The sequence below is a fragment of the Chiloscyllium plagiosum genome, unplaced genomic scaffold (assembly GCF_037043375.1).
Source record: "Chiloscyllium plagiosum isolate Xiang-an unplaced genomic scaffold, Cpla_swu_hap1 HiC_scaffold_6, whole genome shotgun sequence".
Classification (NCBI taxonomy): Eukaryota; Metazoa; Chordata; class Chondrichthyes; order Orectolobiformes; family Hemiscylliidae; genus Chiloscyllium; species Chiloscyllium plagiosum.
Window position 1 is genome coordinate 77800818 of NW_028270144.1, and position 19698 is coordinate 77820515.

Below are 19698 nucleotides of genomic sequence, written 5' to 3' on the forward strand. Positions count from 1 at the left end.
ACAGAAGTGTGAAATCATCTATTCTGGAAGAAAGACAACAGAAATATAACTGGCACAATTAAACATATCGTTCAAGATGGGAGTGAAATCTGAAAGATCACTCACAAAAGACGGGAGGAAAGTTAGCATGGCTTTTAAAAGAAAGTATGGGATAACGGGGCTCTACAAGTAGTGCTATAAAATAGAAAATCAAGAAAGTAATGTAAATGTCAGTCTTGACTCGGTGGTAATACTAAATCCACTGAGCCAGAGGTTCCGGTTTCAAGACCCACTCCAGATACTCAGTACATAATCTTGGGCTGAGGGAACACAGCACCATCAGAAGTGACATTTGTTGAATGAGATGTTAAACTGAAGCCTCATTTGCCCTCCAGTGATGAAAATAATGCATGACCTTGTCTAGAAGAGGAGTAGGGGAGTACTCTCTGATGTGCTAGGCAACATTTATCCATCAGCTAACACAATTAATGGAGACTTTTGCCATCATCATATTGCAATTTATGAGACCTTGTGTAGACAAAATGGCTGCAATGCTTTCCACATTACAATGTGACCAGATTTTACAATTACTTCCTTGGGTAAAGGGCCCTTCGACAAGACATGTGGCTGTAAAAGCCATTATATAATTGCAAACTCTCTCTTGTATACCACACAATGAGAGGAACAATAAACTGATAAGGAAAAGGAGAATAGAGTATGAATGCAATCTAATAAAAAACATACATGCAGACTGTAAAGTATATAAAGAGTAAATGTTTGGCTAAAATGAATGTGGATCCATTACAAGCAAGATCAGAAGAATTTATAATGGGGAATAGAGAAATGGCAGAGAAGCTAAAGGAACATTTTGTATCTGTCTTCACTGAGGAATATACAAGAAATCTCCCAGAACCAGAAGTCCAAGGGGCCCTAGCCATTCACTATTTGGAAGTGGGGACCAAATGTAGCATTTCCAAATTTGTAGATGATACAAAGCTAAGTGGGAACAAGCATTACGAGGAAGATGTTAAACTGCTTCAGACAGACACTGACAGGCTAATTGAAATCGGCAAAAACATGGCAGATTGAATATAAAGTAGTAATATGTGAGGTTCTCCAATTTGGTAGGAGAAGCAGATGCGCAAAATATTGTAAAGTACAGGCATACAATAGGATATGGGATATAGGATATACAATTAGGCTCTGAAGCCTAACATGTAGATGCAGCAAGCCATTACAAAAGCTAACAAGGTTTGCAGTACAGCAGTAGTAGTGAAGTCTTGCTTCAATCATTCAGGAGATTAGTTAGACCACACCTGGATTACTATGTGCAGGTTTGATCTACTTACATCGGGATATTATTGCCATATAGGGAATGCAACAAAGGTTTACCTGACCTGTTCCAGGATTCAGGACTGTCTTATGAAGAGAGATTATGCAAACTTGGCCTATATTCCCTCAAGTTTCAAAGGATGAGAGGGTGCCTTATTGAAACTTACAAGATTTTTTAAAAGGGATAAACAGGGAAGATGCAGGTACAACATTTACTCTAGCTCAGTCATCCAAAACCAGAGGTCACAATTTAAAAATAAGGAAGATGCCACTTCGGACCAAGAGAGAGTCATACTGAACGGGAACATCCTTTCAGCCCAACTCATTCCATTTTCCTGCATATCCATCTAAACCTTTTCTATTCATGTAACTGTCCAAATGGGTCTTAAAAGGTTATAATTGTACCCACCTCTACCACTTCCTTGGGCAGCTCACTCCATATATGCACTACCCTCTAAGTGAAAAAGTTGCCCCTTGGATGCCTTCTAAATCTCTCATTTAAACCTTTGCCCTCTAGTTTTGGACATCCCCTACCCTGGGGAAAAGACCTTGGCTATTCACCTTATCTATGCCCCTCATAATTTTAAAAACCTCTATAAAGTCACTCCTCAGTTTCCTAGGAAAAAAGCCCAGTCTATCCATTCTCTCCTTACAACTGAAACCTTCCAGTCTCAGTAACATTCTTGTAAATCCTCTTTACACCCTTTTCAATTTAATAATATCTTTCCTATAGCAGAACAACAATAATTGTACACAGTACTCCAAATGTTGCCTTACCAATGTCATGTACATCATAACAGGAAGTCCCAACTCCTATACTCAATGCTCTGACCAATGAAGGCAAGCATGCCAAATGCCTTCTTCACAACTCTGTCTACCTGCAATGCTACTTTCAAGGATGTACGTGCATCCCTAGTTCTTTCTGTTTAAGAGCACTCCCCATAGCCCTATGTAAGTCCTGCCTGGTTTGTCTTATTGAAATGCAACACCTCAAACTCCATCTACCATTTCTCAGCCCATTGGCCCAGTTGATCAAGATTCTGTTGTACTCTTAGATAACATTCTTCACTGTTCACTATACCAATAATTTTGGTGTTATCCGCAAACTTACTAATCATACCTCCTATATTCTCATCCAAATTATTTATATAATTGACAAACAACAGTGGATCCAACACCGATTTTGCAGCACACCACTAGTCACAGGCCTCTAGTCTGAACAACAAACTTCTACCACTTCCCTCTGTCTCCTACCATCAAGCCAATTTAGTATCCAATCGGTTAGCTCTCCCTGGATCCCATGTCGTTTAACCTTACTAACCAGTATACCATGTGGAATCTTGTTGAAGGCCTTACTAAAGTCTATGTTGACAACATCTACATTCTGTAAACATCTATCTTCTTCAAAAAACTCAAGTTTGTGAGACACATTTTCCAAACACAAAATCATGCTATCCCTTATCGGTTCTTGCCTTTCCAAATGCACGCACGAGTCTAATGTCAGTAGTGGGTAAGTTGTTGGAGGGGATTCTGATCCTGTCTCTCAGAATCTCCTCCAACAATTTACCCACTACTGACATTAGACTCATTGGTCTGCAGTTGCCTGCTTTTTCCTTGCAGACCCCTTTCTTAAATAATATTATCCACCATCCAGTCTTGCAGCACCTCACTTATGGCTGTTGATGACACAAATACCTTCATGAGGGGCCCCATAATTTCTTCCCTAGCTTCATACAATCTCCTGGGATACACTTGATCAAGTCCCGGGGAATTATTTATCTCTTCACCTTTTAAGACCTCCAGCACCTCATCTTTACAATGTGGACTCTTTGCAAGACATCACTGTTTATTTTCCCAATTCCTCTAGCTCCCATGTCTTTGATGAGAACATTCTTTTTTTATTCAGAGGGCTCAGAACCTTTGGAATGTTCTACCACAACAGGCTGTGGAAGCTCAAACCTCGAGTCTGATTAAGATAGAGATTGATCAATTTCTGATTACCAATAGCATATAAGGTTTGGGATGGTGTGGGTAAAACTTATTGAAATGTTCAATCAGCCATGAGAGTACTCTCTCTATTCTAATGTTCTTTATAAACCATTTATTAATAATCTAATTTAAGCCAATAATCAATTTGGGCCAATATCCAACTCTGGAATCACACTTCTAGGAAGCATGTCAAAGCCTTGGAGAAGATGCAGAGGAGGTAAACTAGAATATTACCCAGGGATTCAATTATGCTGGGGACTAGAGGAGCTGGGATTGTTTCCCTTAAAACAGAAATTTATGGGGAGATTTAACAATAGTATTCAAAGGAATGAATAGCTTTGTCAGAGTAAGTAGGTGAAACTGTTTCCACTGGCAGGAAGGTCAGTAACCAGAGATGCAGCTTTAAAGAATATGCAAAAGAATTAGAGAAGGGCAATTACAGATTTTTTTTTTTTTTTTACACACTACAAGTTATGACCATAGGAACACACTGATTGGAAGAATGTTGGAAGCAGATTCAATCATTACTTTCAAAAGGCAAGTGAAAATATATTTGAAAAGTGAAAGAATGTAGGAATATAGGGGAAAATCAGTGGTGGAGAGCTATTTGGATACCTCTTACAAAAAGTCAGCACAGGCAATTAGTGAAATATGCCATGTGATTCTGTGACTAGAGACCGAAAAAAAACTTTTAAGCAGTATGGTAGCTCAGTATTTCACAGCCAAATGGGATGCAGAATGGTTCAATATGATTATACAGTTAGTGAATAACTTTTGCCACTGTATAAACAATGCTGCACTGTCGCCTTATGTTAAAAATTGGCTAAATATTATAAGATCACCATTCATCATGCTTACCAATAGATTAGTAAATATGCTGAAAGGAAATATCACAATGTCAATAATGCTTCGTCAAAAAATTTAAAGCCTCATGGGTGTACATACTTCCCAGAATTTGTGGGTGCAACTACTTTCCAGAAACTGCCAAAACTATGGCTGTCAGTCATTTGCGCTAGATTCCTGGCAAGCATACATTGAAATGTTATATGAATAGAGAAACATGTCATAAGGAGAAGCATGTAACTGTTTAAAAAAAAAATCAATCAAGTTAACTATATCAGCAAAGGAACAGCTGAAATATGGAGATTTCCTAACAGCTGAAAGACCAAGAGGCATTTGTACTCTTTGGGATTAGAAATTTGATTTTAAATCTAATCACAATTTATATAGAACCTTTTTAGAAAAAAATGTGTGCGCATCTAAGGGAATATCTCAACCAGATTTGTTTCAACTCAAAACATCACTATTGCTTTTGAGCTAATTATATAGTGAAAATGTATGAAATACAATTGTGTAATAAGCAAAGTCAGAAAAACTATGCAGGAAGTATAATTTGAAAATCACCGTAAGACTAACCAATCAGTTCTCTGGTCTTTGCCTCGATCTCTCCCAGAAGCGTCTCTGGGTTGGCTGCAATTTTCTCCTCATCTGCACAGTAACTTTCTAAAAACTTCTTGTACTCAGGATCTACAGTTGCATAAAAAAAACTATGTTCAAATATTTATCAACCTAAAGCAGATTTTAACGGATGAAAATTCCTCTTTCAGAAATGATTTTCTTTGTAATTACTGATGCATCAAAATCCCAAAACTATTTTCAATTTGTATGACTGTTGTTGGTGGGTTGAGTTACTAGGACATTTAGGCATTTCTCCAATTACTATTTAAAGGGTCTGTTCAGATCAAATTAAATCTTACAACTTAGCACCTGCAAACATTTTGAATATGCATTTAAACATAATTGTTATTCCTTTAGCTAAAGCTAAATTTTAACATTTCACATACCAATCCAAGCATTTGTCATGATCATTTGTTTTCAATACTAATAAAGGGATGTGTGAATAGAGCAAGAACACATAATTGAGGTACAAAATCACTATCTATCTTTTTGGACGGCAGACCAAGCTCACAGGGCCATATGACTTACTGCTGCTACTTTTTCATAAGCTCTTATATTTGAAAAAATGCTTTATTAGTAATTTTGCTGTCAGTTTACCACTGACTATTGGGGAGCTTATAATACAATTCTTTTATTTCTCAGTTCCTCCAATATAACTTCACTGGATGATCTCCCAAGAATATCCTCCTTAATTACAGCTCTAATGTTATCCCTAACCAAAAACGGCTCTCCCCTCTCCACTTGCCTCCCTTTTTATCCTTCCTATTAGCATTTATATACCGAACATGTTTTCTGTAATAGCTATGAAATCCCAGTCCCATGTTCCTCACCATGCCCTAGATCTGCCTTACCTGTCAGGTCTCTTGCATCAAAGTAAATGTAATTTAATTTATCAGTCTAACCTCGTTTTCTACCAAGCTCTTGTCTGCCTTGACTATTTGACTTGCTCCCCTTATCTACTGTACCAGCAACAGCCTAATCTCTTTTCTCACTATCGCTTTGGTTCCCACTCCCACCACCCACCCACCCAGCACCAACACCCCTCTCCTGCCCGCACCCCTACATGCCCCCCCCCCCCCAACTTTACTAGTTTAAAGTCTGTCAAGTAGCACTAAGCAAAGATCTTGGTCTCATTCCAATTCAAATGTAACCCGCCCCTCTTATACAGGTCACTTTGACCCCAAAAGAGATCCCATTAGTCCAAAAATGTGAATTCTTGCCCCCTGCATCAATTCCTCAGACACCCATTCATCTGCTCTATCCTCCTATTTCACTAGCACATGGCACTGGTAGTAGTCCAGATATTATTGGCCTCAAAAACCTACTTTTTAACTTTCTGTCTTGTTTCCTAGGCTCTCATGTTCCTAAAATTTAGGCCCCCTTGCTAATGACTGAAAGACTCTCATATGTTTGCTCAGAGAAGTACAATTTCTATTTCTTTTACTTATGCTAAACAACAGTCAATGAAGATTGATTTTAATTTAAATATCTGATTTAGAAAGTAAAGGTTTTCTGCTTTAGTCCTTTGAGTTGCTAATGCTTACCTAAATATTGGGTAGGTACAATTGGGATCATCAAGACCATGAGGGCCCCTAACAGAATAGCTGGAGACAGTTAACTCAAAAAAATATCGAGTATAAAACCCAAAAACATGTCAAATATCTGAAAATGTGTAGCAAATGACTTAAAGATTAAATAAGTCTTAAACCTCGAAATAAATCTAATCATTTTAAATCTTATTAAATACAGTAATTTACAAGAGAGGTTCTGATGTGGATGGTGATACAGTTTTCTATTAGGACATGATTCCAGGATTTTTCATCCATCTAAAAGTCTATTTCACATGTTGATCAACATTTGTGGGAAAATGTGGAAAGTAAGTTCTTGACATTCAAATTGGCTATGTTTACTTTTGTGAACTCGGACCTCTCTGTCTCACTCTGAAGGTTTAGCACTGACGCAGACTTTAAGATTTGATTTTATTATATCATGTATTATGTTATGTATCTTACAATATTACTTTTATTTCTTGCAGGAACTATGCCAAATTTCTCCTAATTTATGTTGGATTGTGGCTTTTCTTTGATCTGCTACCAGGATTTGAATTTTTCCCACCTCGATTAGTGTCACATTACACATCAATCAAGATGTAATCTGGAACAGCAGTCAGATTCAGCAACTTGGCTGTATAGGTCAGAAGTACATTAGTGTTTCTTTATGTATCAGTAATTGAAAGTGAACATCTAAATACAGTCTTGACAATGCTCTGCTGTGCCAAAGGTTTTCAGTTTCTGAAAGTCTTGAATAATTACCTTCCTCAATGCTCCCAGATTTCGCATCTTTCTTTTTCAGCTTCCTTTTAGAAATTTTCTGAAATGGAGCAAATTCAACCACAGCTGGGTATTCCTGACCTGAAGGTGATACAATCACAGGAAAAATAGTTCATTGATTGTATAAAAAGACATAGCTAAACCAGAATTATTCTGTATGAATGTAAGCATTTTGTGTTTAATGAATAGGCAAGGTGGTAAAAATACTCAGAGCATGACTGGTCTACAGATAAAGACTAAATTATCATTCGTTATACGGTTCCATTACACTTTGATTTGGTCACTAGGGCCTGACGAGTATAAGATATATTTTAATTTTGGTCCATTTCAAACTTCTAGACCAGAAATGCACTTCATCAATTTGAAATGTTATCTAGCTCGATTTACTGTTCTGCATCATCTTCCAGTTCACAAGCATTATTTCTGTGACATCAAAATATTCAACAAATCTCACGGAGCTGAACAAACAAAACAAATGAATTTCGAGTGGCAACCAAAGAAACATCTTGGATTCAGATAGGTTACATTTTTGTGCAGATAATAATTCAATCTAATGTTGATTGGTGCAAACATTGTTGTGCAATGCACTGCCCTCTGGACTTTGTGGGAAATACAACAATAATGAAAATCTCTTACGCAAAATAGGAAGTCTAGTTTGTTTGAGTAGTCATTAAAGCTTGCTGCATCTTTACCTTTATTATCAATGAAGATATATCCATCAAATCGGTCTCTGAAGAGAATTATATCATCAGGATTTTTAAAATTGATGTAGGCTCTAGAGAACAAGTGGGGGTACAGGCTAGATGAAAAAAAGCATATGCACAACAGTTCATAACATCATATAGAATCTACATGTTTAAGCAGTGAACAGTTCTAATGGAAGTGACTAATAAGTAAAAGAACTCAAAAACTGCTGAAAATCTGCACTATATTAGTAATAAAAGCCAACAGAAATATCTATTCGTTGGCTTAGAACTGATCAGCATGATCAGAGTTTACTAGATTTATTTAAATATACTGAGGAAAATTAATAAAAACAAATAACATTTCCAAAATCCATCTTCTCCCTGATCTACCAAGAAAACTATTCAAAAATTATATGAATTTAATATTGCAGTCTAAATTATTTTGATGATCAAATCATCTACTGAATAGATAGTTGCAAAATGTCTAATTTCATAAGTTTTAGAATTATTTCAGAATGCAAATTGAAAAATTTTAAATATAAGATAAATTGACACCCTTAGTGCCGAAAAATTGTTAAATGCAGTACAACTAAGATGACTGCAATTCAAAGAATGACATGTCTTTTTTTCATAAGGTCAGAGTTGAAAGTGGGGAAAAAAACTGATTGATAAACCCTTTGAGTTTCTTGAAGGAAGTGAGATGTCTGCAGTTGTTAATTATTCATATAGTTTTTCAGAACAAAAAGAATATTTGGGATTAGGGAGCTTATATGTTTGAACTTGTACTTGGAAAATCCCAGGGATGCTACACTGCCATGGAGATGGATTGTGGGGAGGTGGTTTTCTTCATTTTCAGTTTAATCTGAGTTTTATAAAAATAATATTCAATCCTTGAAACAATTTGACTAGCACAATTTTAAAAAGTGATAAATCTGAACAGAGCAATAATTAGGTTGAAATTACTATACCCTGTACACTTCTGGACACTCATTCAAATCCAGAAGGGCTCCAAAGTTATGTAGATAAATTGGAAAAAAAAGGGCTTAGAATCAGAGAGTCACAGAGATGTACAGCACAAAAACAGACCCTTTGGTCCAACTCGATATCATGACCTAATCTAGTCCCATTTGTTAGCACTTGGCCCATGCCCCTCTAAACTTCCTATTCATATACCCATCCAGATGCCTTTTGAATGCTGCAATTGTACTAGCCTCCACCACTTCCTCTGGCAGCTCATTCCATACACGCACCACACTCGTGTGAAAAAGTTGCCCCTTTAGTCTCTTTTATATCTTTCCTCTCTCACTCTAAACCTTTACCCTCTAGTCCTGGACTCCCCCACGCCAGAGAAAATACATTGTCTATTTATCCTATCCATGCTCCTCATGATTTTATAAATCTCTGCAAGGTCACCCTTCAGCGCTCTAGGGAAAACAGCTCTAGCCTATTCAGCATCTCCCTATAGGTCAAATCCTCCAACCCTGGCAACATCCTTACAAATCTGTTCTGAACTCTTTCAAGCTTCACAACATCATTCCGATAGGAAGGAGACCAGAACTGAACACAATATTCCTCCTAACAACAAGTCCTCCTAACTCGTGTACTCAATACTCTGACCAATAAAGAAAAGCATACCAAATGCCTTCTTCACTATCCTATTTACCTGCTACTCCACTTTCAAGGAGCTATGAACCTGCATTCCAAGTTCTCTTTGTTCAGCAACACTCCCTAGGACCTTACCATTAAGTGTATAAGTCCTGCTAAGATTCGCTTTCACAAAATGCAGCACCTCACATTTATCTACATTAAACTCCACTTGCCACTCCTCAGCCCACAGGCCCACCTAATCAAGATCCCGTTGTAATCGTTGTAACCCAGCAGCCACGTCCCTGGCTTCCCATAGAGTTCTAGGGTACACCTGATTAGTCCAGGGTATTTATCTGCCTTATCGAGACATCCAGCACCTCCTCCTCTGTAATATGGACATTTTTCAAAATATCACCATCTATTTCCCCACATTCCATATCTTCCACGTCCTTCTCCACAGTAAACACTGACGCAAAATACTCGTTTAGTAAATCCCCCATCTCCTGCGGCTCCACACAAAGATTGCCTTGCTGATCTTTGAGGTCCCTATTACAATGGGGTTACACTTCCAATTTTGGTGTCATCTGCAAACTTACTAACTATACCTCCTATGCTCATATTCAAATCATTTGTGTAAATAATGAAAAGCAGTGGACCCAGCATCGATCCTTGGGGCACTCCAATGATCAGAGGCCTCCAGTCTGAAAATAAATCCTCCACCATCACCCTCTGTCTTTTACCTTGGAGCCAGTTCTGTATCCAAATTGCTAGTTCTCCCTGTATTCCAAGAGATCTAACCTTGCTAACCAGTCTTCCATGGGGAATCTTGTCAAGTGCCTTACTGAAGTCCATATAGATCACGTCCACCACTCTGCCCTCATCAATCCTCTTTATTACTTTTTCAAAAACCTCAATCAAGTTTGTGAGACATGATTTCCTATTCACAAAGCCATGTTGTGTTGACTATCCCTAATCAGTCCTTGCCTTGCCAAATACATGTAAATCCTGTCCCTCAGGATTCCCTCCAACAACCTGTCCACGACCGACATCAGGCTCACCAGCCTATAGTTCCTTGGCTTATCCTTACCACCTTTCCTAAATAATGGTACCACGTTAGGCAATCTCCATACTTCTGGCACCTCACCTGTGACTATCAATGATACAAATATCTCAGCAAGGGGCCCAGCAGCCACGTCCCTGGCTTCCCATAGAGTTCTAGGGTACACCTGATTAGTCCGGGGGATTTATCTGCCTTATCGAGACATTCAGCACCTCCTCCTCTGTAATATGGACATTTTTCAAAATGTCACCATCTATTTCCCCACATTCCATATCTTCCACGTCCTTCTCCACAGTAAACAGTGACGCAAAATACTCGTTTAGTAAATCCCCCATCTCCTGTGGCTCCACACAAAGATTGCCTTGCTGATCTTTGAGGTCCCTATTTGCTCCCTAGTTACCCTTTTGTCCTTAATGTATCTGTAAAACCTCTTTGGATTCTCCTTAACCCTATTTGCCAAAACTATCTCATGTCCCCTTTTTACCCTCCTGATTTCTCTCTTAAGTATACTCCTACTGCCTTTATACTCTAAGGATTCACTCACGTTCTCCTGTCTATACCTGACACATGCTTCCTTCTTTTTCTTAACAAACCCCTCAATTTCTCTAGTCATTCAGCATTCTGTACACCTACCAGCCCTTCCTTTCACCCTAACTTGTATCTGCATTGTGTCTTTCCTAAACTCAGGATGTCCTAAAGCACTTTACTATCAATGAAATGTTTTCAGCATTTCATTGATAGTAACTTAGGGAATGTGGAAACAATCCATGTCAAGTAAGGTCACAAAACAGCAATAAAACAAAGACTAGACAAAATGCACCAATGTTGTCACTGCAGGGATAAATACTGGTCAAGATCTCCTGGAACATCCTTCTATTCATATTCAAATAGTGGCACGGAATACACATTGGAAAAGCAGATTCAGTCTCAGTTTAAATAACTCATTTGGAAGAAGGCATTGCCAAAAGTGGGAGCAAACTTCACTAAAATATTAATTATTTATGAATTTAGACTTACCAAAGGGTGATACCAGGATGACAGCACATTGTAATGAACATCTAAGATACTAAAGTTGATTTTCGTCTTGCGGTTAAGATTTAAAATTGGCACTGCACATTGGGAACTATAGAAACTGCAAAAATTGCCTAACTTTAATTTTAAATGATTTAAATAAAAAGAGAAATATAGACGTTTGTGTGTGTGTGCATGCGTGACAGTGATGGTGGCAGGTTGTAATTAGTAGAATGGAACAATCCAAAACCTCAGTTTTAAGCCATGTCGCATTGCTGACTATGTCCATTACAGCAGAAAAGGGCAAGAGTTTTAGGTTCAGCAAAAGTTTGTGAAAATGATTTTTTTTAATACAGTAAATTCAGAATGACAGTTTTCATTTGATAATGAAGTCAGTGAAAAGTTATAAATTCAATATTATCACGAGAAATGAGGTTGGCAGAAATTTATTTTTTCTACACTGAGCACTGTTGGAGAACTGAGTGAATTTAGCATACCCTAGTTAGAAACAGACATAAGGACAGTGGAGAAAATAAAAACAATTTACAAAATACCTTTCATTTGGATTTCATCTCTACAATCTGAACTAGGAGCCATTTACTAAGCTAAAAATGTAACTGTACTGATTTTGAGAGCTGTACTTATTTATTTCTAATTTTGTTTGTTTTCTAATAATGTACGTACGATGTGCAAAAAAGGGCACGAGTGGGGATTACAGGGACATTTAACATATTTGGATATTTTGAACTCAAGAGTTGCTAAAACAAATTCACATTGCACTGATGTTGCAAGTATTTAGTACATAATTCATTCATTTTAGAATCTAACACTTTGTTACAGGAATTAATTTTTTAGCTGCATCTAATTAAGAAACATACAAGCAAGCCTGAACCAAATGCAATTTAAAATGCTTGAGCTTAATTACAGCTAAAAGCTAACCTAGTTTTATCTTACAAGGTCACAGTTCATAGAGAAGTTAAAATATATAATTCATCGCGAAGCTTGTAATACAGCCAGGAAATATGGAGAGGACGCAAATTACAAACACTACGAATTAGAGTCATAGAGTCACCGTGGGCAGCACGGTGGCACAGTGGTTAGCACTGCTGCCTCACAGCGCCTGAGACCCGGGTTCAATTCCCGCCTCAGGCGACTGACTGTGTGGAGTTTGCACGTTCTCCCAGTGTCTGCATGGGTTTCCTCCGGGTGCTCCGGTTTCCTCCCACAGTCCAAAAGATGTGCAGGGTCAGGTGAATTGGCCATGCTAAAATTGCCCGTAGTGTTAGGTAAGGGGTAAATGTAGGGGTATGGGTGGGTTTCGCTTCGGCGGGTCGGTGTGGACTTGTTGGGCCGAAGGGCCTGTTTCCACACTGTAATGTAATCTAATCTAATGTAATCTAAATCTAAAAGATGTATAGCTCGGAAACAGACCCTTCGGTCCAACTCGTCCATGTTGACCAGATATCCCACCCCAATCTAGTCCCATCTGCCAGCACCTGACCCATATCCCTCCAAACCCTTCCTATTCATATACCCATCCAGATGCCCTTTAAAATGTTGAAATTGTACTAGTTTCCACCATTTCCTCAGGCAGATCATTCCATACACGCATCATCCTCTGCGTGAAAAAGTTGCTCTTTGGGCCCCTTTTATATCTTAACCCCTCTCACCCTAAAATTATGCTCTCTAGGAAAGACCCTGTCTATTTACCCATCCATGCCCCTCATGATTTTATAAATCTCTATAAGGTCACCCCTCAGCGTCTGATGGTCCAGGGAAAACAGCACCAGCCTATTCAACCTCTCCCGATAGCTCAAATCCTCCAACCCTGGCAACATTCGTGCAAATCTTTTCTGAACCCTTTCAAGTTTCACAACGTTCTTCTAATCGAAAGGAGACCAGAATTGCACGCAATATTCCAACAGTGGCCTAACTAATGGCCGCAACATGACCTCCCAACCCCTGTACTCAATACACTGACCAATAAAGGAAAGCATACCAAATCCCTTCTTCACTATCCTATCTGCTTGTGACTCTACTTTAAAGGAGCTATGAATCTGCACTCCAAGGTCTCTGTTCAGCAACCATTAAGTGTGTAAGTCCTGCTAAGATCTGCTTTCCCAAAATGCAGCACCTTGCATTTATCTAAATAAAACTTCATCTCTGCCACTCCTCAGCCCATTGGCCCATCTGATCAAGATCCCATTGTAATCTGAGGTAACCTTCTTTGCTGTCCATTGCACCTCCAATTTTGGTGTCATCTAAAATTACTTATATGCATTACAGAATCAGAGTTGAATTGTAGATAAAATACTTTCTTTACATTTGTTTGAGCACCCCAAAACATGCCGTGTTGCCATTGATATGGTGTTTCACCTGGACATTTTTATTAAAAACTTTTGTTTACTTTTTATTTGTGTTTGTTGACAGAAGCAAGCAGTTTGGACGCAGGCAGAGGCAATTGCAGATTGCGTCTTGCAAAGGCTGCAATTCACTGTGTGGAGATAACCATCAGAAATGAATATTAGCAATAACTGTTTAAGTACAAGCCTGACTAAATTTAATGTTTACTGCATGGAATTTGGGTTAGGGTTCAAATTTAGTTTGAGATGAGGAAAGAAATTAGAATATTTGTCGAGGCTGAAGTTAAATTAACAAATTAACAGTTGTCCTTATAGAGATTTGCAACCGAAAACAGTCAGCTTGGAAAGGGCTGTTCAGAAATAGAGGAAGCAGAATGGGAAAAACAACTTATAGATGTTCAAAATGAAGAAAAGAAGCTAAAGGATCCATACCAGCAAGGCCTTTAAAGGAAACCAGAAGGTGCTTAGCCGAAACCCAAATGGAAAAATTCCTATTAACCTTGTATTTTGGAGAAAGCATTACGTTCTGGAAAGTAGAGCCTACCTTTGGATTGATCCCATGCAAAGTGAATTAACTTTCAAGATTTCACAAGATAAGGGAACTCCTAGGTCGAAATGAAAAGTAGAACTGACTTGAAAGCTATAACTTCGATGGTGTTTTTTGTTTCATTCTTCTTTTACACGTAAGAAAATTTGATTTTGATGAAAAACAGAAAATTTAATGGCAGATTTCTTTAGGTTAGTTGTGCATGCTTGTATTATTTCTTTAAATATTAGCATTAGGATTGCAACAGTAGATAGCAAGGCTTTAATGTTCTTAATCACAATATAAATTGTTGCGATGAACTGTGTCTCATGTGTGCTGGTTTAACACAATCATTAACATTTAAAACAAGAATACCAGTCAGCAGAATTTAAATTCCATATTTTTTACAGAGACTTTAGAGGACAGAAAGCTACAATAACAATGATTCTGTTCCCATCCTTCTCAAAATGAAAAATATTTTTTTAAGGGTGTGACAATTCAAAAATACATATCTACAACATGATACTTGTAAGTTTAGAAGATGAAAACTACATCCTTCCTACATCTAAGAAATAAACTACATATAAGAAACACTGGTTACAGTGAAATTACATAATCATCACTGATTCAAATTACTGAATCAATCTTACTAGTTTTTAAGGATGCATTATTGGATTCTTATATAAATGCAAGTTGTTGCTGTATTATATTCCTTCCAAAAGCAATAAAAATCACCTCTAAAGGTATCCAATTCTTATTGGTACCTTGTATCAGCAGCACAAAATTCAAAATAATCATGTGTTGGTAGTGGATGCAGTAGTTCCTCTAGCTGTGCTTTAGTCAAAGTAGGAGGTAAACGCCTAATCACCACCTGCAAACATATGAATGAAAGGATTAGATGTTTTTCAAGAAGTATTACAATCAACTAATAACATGAATAAGGAAAACTATTCCTCACATCTTAGTTAATTCATCCAGCAAGATCCTAAAAGGACTCCCTCACATGAAATTGTTTTTTTTTTCAAATGATTCTAAGGACTTAACCTCTTCCAAGTCTATCTGGTGAGTCCAGTGATTTGAAGTAGTCCATCTTGTACTAGACGAAGAAACGTTAGCAGGCTTCTCACAATGTGTGTTAATTTGCTTCTTGTTTTCAACTGACAAGATTGGGTCTAGCAATGTGAAAAACAGAGCCAAAAGTAAGTCTCTCTTTGTCAGAATACGGAATCTCCATAGACAAGTCCTTTGCTGGCCTCCTCTTGGTTGGTGCCAGGGACCCGGGTTCAATTCCTGCCTCGGGCAATTGTCTGTGTGGAGTTTGCACATTCTCCCTGCGTCTGTGTAGGTTTCCTCCAGGTGCTCCGGTTTCCTCCCACAATCCAAAGATGTGCAGGTCAGGTGAATTGACCATGCTAAATTGCCTGTAGTGTTAGGTTCAGGAGTAAATGTATGGGAATGGGTCTGGGTGGGTTACTCTTCGGATGGTTGGTGTGGACTTGTTGGGCTGAAGGGCCTGTTTCCACACTGTAGGGAATCTAATCTAATTATGAAAACTAAGGCCCTCACATCTCCAGTGGTAAATGTAGTGCATTGAACACGTCTGTACCCAAATGGGGAGACTGAGTACTTTGGTGTGGGGGGAGGGTCGGTCAATGATATGCTGATGTTTGGGCAGCACAAAGGCTCTATAACATTCTGCCTGGGCTCGTACCCTGAAAAGGACACTCCAGTTTCAACAAATTAGTTAGCTAGCAAGGCACAAAATGTTGTTTCATGAAATGGATAGCACCAGAAAACTGCAATTGAAAAATGTAATAGGTATAAGGGTAAAAAATCCCTATGGTTACAATCATAGGGATTGTTAAGAACCCAAATCATGGAATGTTATCTATTTGTTTTATTTGGCTTTGGGGGAAACTTTTTTGTGTAGGAAAACTTGAATAGAAACAGTAATCATGTACAATTCACGTTGCAATACACAATAGGTGCAGGAGTAGGCTATTCTGCCTTCGAGCCTGCACCACCATTCAATATGATCATGGCTGATCATCCTTAATCAGTATCCTGTTCCTGCCTTATCTCCATAACCCTTGATTCCACAATCCTTGAGAGCTCTATCCAACTCTTTCTTAAATGAATCCAGAGACTGGGCCTCCACTGCCCTCTGGGGCAGAGCATTCCACACAGCCACCACTCTCTGGGTGAAGACGTTTCTCCTCATCTCTGTCCTAAATGGTCTACCCCGTATTTTTAAGCTGTGTCCTCTGGTTCGGCACTCACCCATCAGCGGAAACATGTTTCCTGCCTCCAGAGTGTCCAATCCTTTAATAATCTTATATAACTCAATCAAATCCCCTCTCAGTCTTCTAAACTCAAGGGTATACAAGCCCAGTCGCTCCAGTCTTTCAGCGTAAGGTAGCCCCGCCATTCCAGGAATTGACCTCGTGAACCTACGCTGCACTCCCTCAATAGCCAGAATGTCTTTCCTCAAATTGGGAGACCAGAACTGCACACAGTACTCCAGGTGTGGTCTCACCAGGGCCCTGTACAGCTGCAGAAGAACCTCTTCACTTCTATACGCAATCCCTCTTGTTATAAAGGCCAGCAGACTATTAGCCTTCTTCACTACCTGCTGTACCTGCATGCTTACCTTCATTGACTGCTGTACAAGAACACTCAGATCTCTTTGTACTGCCCCTTTACCTAAATTGATTCCATTTAGGTAGTAATCTGCCTGCCTGTTCTTGCCACCAAAGTGGATAACCATACATTTATCAACATTAAACTGCATCTGCCATGCATCTGACCACTCACCCAACCTGTTCAGGTCACCCTGTAATCTCCTAACATCTTCCTCACATTTCACCCTGCCACCCAGCTTAGTATCATCAGAAAATTTGCTAATGTTATTACGAATTCCATCTTCTATATCATTAACATATATTGTAAAAAGCTACGGTCCCAGCACTGATCCCTGCAGTACCCCACTGGTCACTGCCTGCCATTCCGAAATGGAGCCGTTTATCATTACTCTTTGTTTCCTATCAGCCAACCAACTTTCAATCCAAGTTAGTACTTTGCCCCCAATACCATGCGCCCTAATTTTGCTCACTAACCTCCTATGTGGGACTTTATCAAAAGCTTTCTGAAAATCCAGGTACACTACATCCACTGGATCTCCCTCGTCCATCTTCAGAGTTACATCCTCAAAAAATTCCAGAAGATTAATCAAGCATGATTTCCCCTTCATACATCCATGCTGACTCTGACCTGTCCTGTTACTACTATCCAGATGTGTCGTAATTTCATCTATTATAATAGACTCCAGCATCTTTCCCACCACTGAGGTCAGACTAACTGGTCTATAATTTCCTGCTTTCTCTCTCCCACCTTTCTTAAAAAGTGATACAACATTAGCCACCCTCCAATCCGTAGGAACTGATCCTGAATCTATCGAACTCCGGAAAATAATCACCAACGCATCCACGATTTCTCGAGCCACCTCCTTCAGTACCCTGGGATGTAGACAATCAGGCACCGGGGACTTATCAACCTTCAGACCTAACAGTCTCCCCAACACCAATTCCTGGCAAATATAAATTCCCTTAAGTTCAGGTCCTTCAGCCACTGTTACTCGGAGATTGCTTCCCCAGTGAACACAGATCTGAAGTAACAATTCAATTCTTCTGCCATTTCTTTGTTCCCTGTAATGTATTCCCCTGTTTCTGTCTTCAAGGGCCCAATTTTAGTCTGAACCATTTTTTTGCCTTTCACATACCTAAGAAAGCTTTTACTATCCTCCTTTATATTTTTGGCCAGTTTACCTTCGTACCTCATTTTTTTCTCTGCGTATTTCCTTCTTAGTAATCCTCTGTTGTTCTTTAAAAGCCTCCCAGTCTTCCGTTTTCCCACTTATCTTTGCTATGTTATACTTTTTCTCTTTTAACTTTATACTTTTCTTAACTTCCCTTGTCAGCCACGGCAACCATGCCTCCTCCTAGGATCTTTCTTCCTTTTTGGAATGAACCGATCCTGCATCTTCTGCATTATACACAAAAATATCCTCCATTGTTTCTCCACTGTCATCCCTGCTAAGGTATTGCACCATTGAACTTTGGCCAGCTCCTCCCTCATAGCTCCATAGTTCCCTTTATTCAACAGAAATATTGCCAATGTGTCAAGTTAAGTGCAAATTTGCATTTGTTTTTATTAATTTTAAAGCAAATTTTGTAATGCATTTGAGGAGCAATGAATGGGAGTTTTTTTAACAGATCACCTGTACCCCAATTTCACCTGCCATCAAAAGGTATTATGTTCTACAGTTGTAGGCATGAATCAGGTTGTATGCACAATGCAGCCAAAAGACAATGTCAAATATAAAGAACATTTTTAAAACTTTTGTAATCAAAACTTTTAATCAGTATGGACTTCAATTCAATAAAACATTAACAGTTTTGTTTTTAAATACACTACTTACAACAATAACTTTATGGGGCATCTTTTTTAGAATGAATACTTAAATGGCAGCTTTGGTGAAACTAAGTCAGTAAAGTTGTATCAATAAAACATACAAAAGATTTTCTGCTGTTTAGCACTATCAGTGCAAGATAATGGATATGTCACTTAACTGAAGTGAACTAAGTATGACATCGTACAGTGATAAAATAAATGCACAACAAAGGAAATGTGACAGTACAACAGAAAATTGATTAGAAGGTAGAAGGTAGATTAAATGGTTCTTTTTCAAAATAAAAATGTGTGAATAGTAGCACCCATTAGAGATTAGAGTTAGGACCATGGACATGCTCAATAAACATTCCGATATTGGATAGAGGAGCCACAATATCAACATTTGTCAAAAAAACTTTTAAAAAATGAAATCCTAAATTTTGTAAAAAGCTTTAACATTCAAAAACAGAGAGATAAGCTAAGCCTGTTAAGTCAAAGTTAGGACAGTTCCCAATTTTCTGATCTCTCTCAGACTGATTGTATCCACTATACTAGACTGAGAGGGTGTAACTGCTTCTTTGTCAAGTTTGATGAGAATTTCAGAATGAACCTCTGTCCCACATAGAAAAAAAGTTGTTCTTTTGAAAATTTAGGGGTGAACAGGTGTGGGTTTTTGAAACTGATAAAATTTTTAAAATTCCTATTTGTCAAAACCTTTATCAACCAAGAGGTTGTAGCAGGTTTTTTTCTCATCAATTAATTGTTAGAAAATATAATTTCCCACCAGAAGCATATTAATGAAGAGAGAAATGAAAAAAATCCAAATATTTTATTCCCTTCTAAAAGGGAGTATAAATTTTAAAGCAAGTGGAAGTACAAACCTCTACAATCTTCTGTAGCTTTTTTTAATAGAATTCTTTCGTACCTA

At 38.3% G+C, this 19698-nt stretch overlaps 1 protein-coding gene across 4 annotated transcripts in view; it reads right to left on the minus strand.

Annotated features, from left to right (window-relative positions):
* upf3a (UPF3A regulator of nonsense mediated mRNA decay) overlaps positions 1–19698 on the minus strand; it is a 69380-nt gene that overhangs the window by 35303 nt on the left and 14379 nt on the right. For 3 of the 4 annotated variants that reach the window (XM_043691795.2, XM_043691794.2, XM_043691793.2), the window contains exons 2-5: positions 15086–15192; positions 7781–7887; positions 7071–7169; positions 4717–4827 (exon numbers count right to left, since the gene is read on the minus strand). In XM_043691795.2, the coding sequence (XP_043547730.1) occupies positions 4717–4827; positions 7071–7169; positions 7781–7887; positions 15086–15192 (424 nt within the window). The remainder of the gene's footprint in view (positions 1–4716; positions 4828–7070; positions 7170–7780; positions 7888–15085; positions 15193–19698) is intronic. The other variant, XM_087988142.1, reaches the window with a different exon arrangement.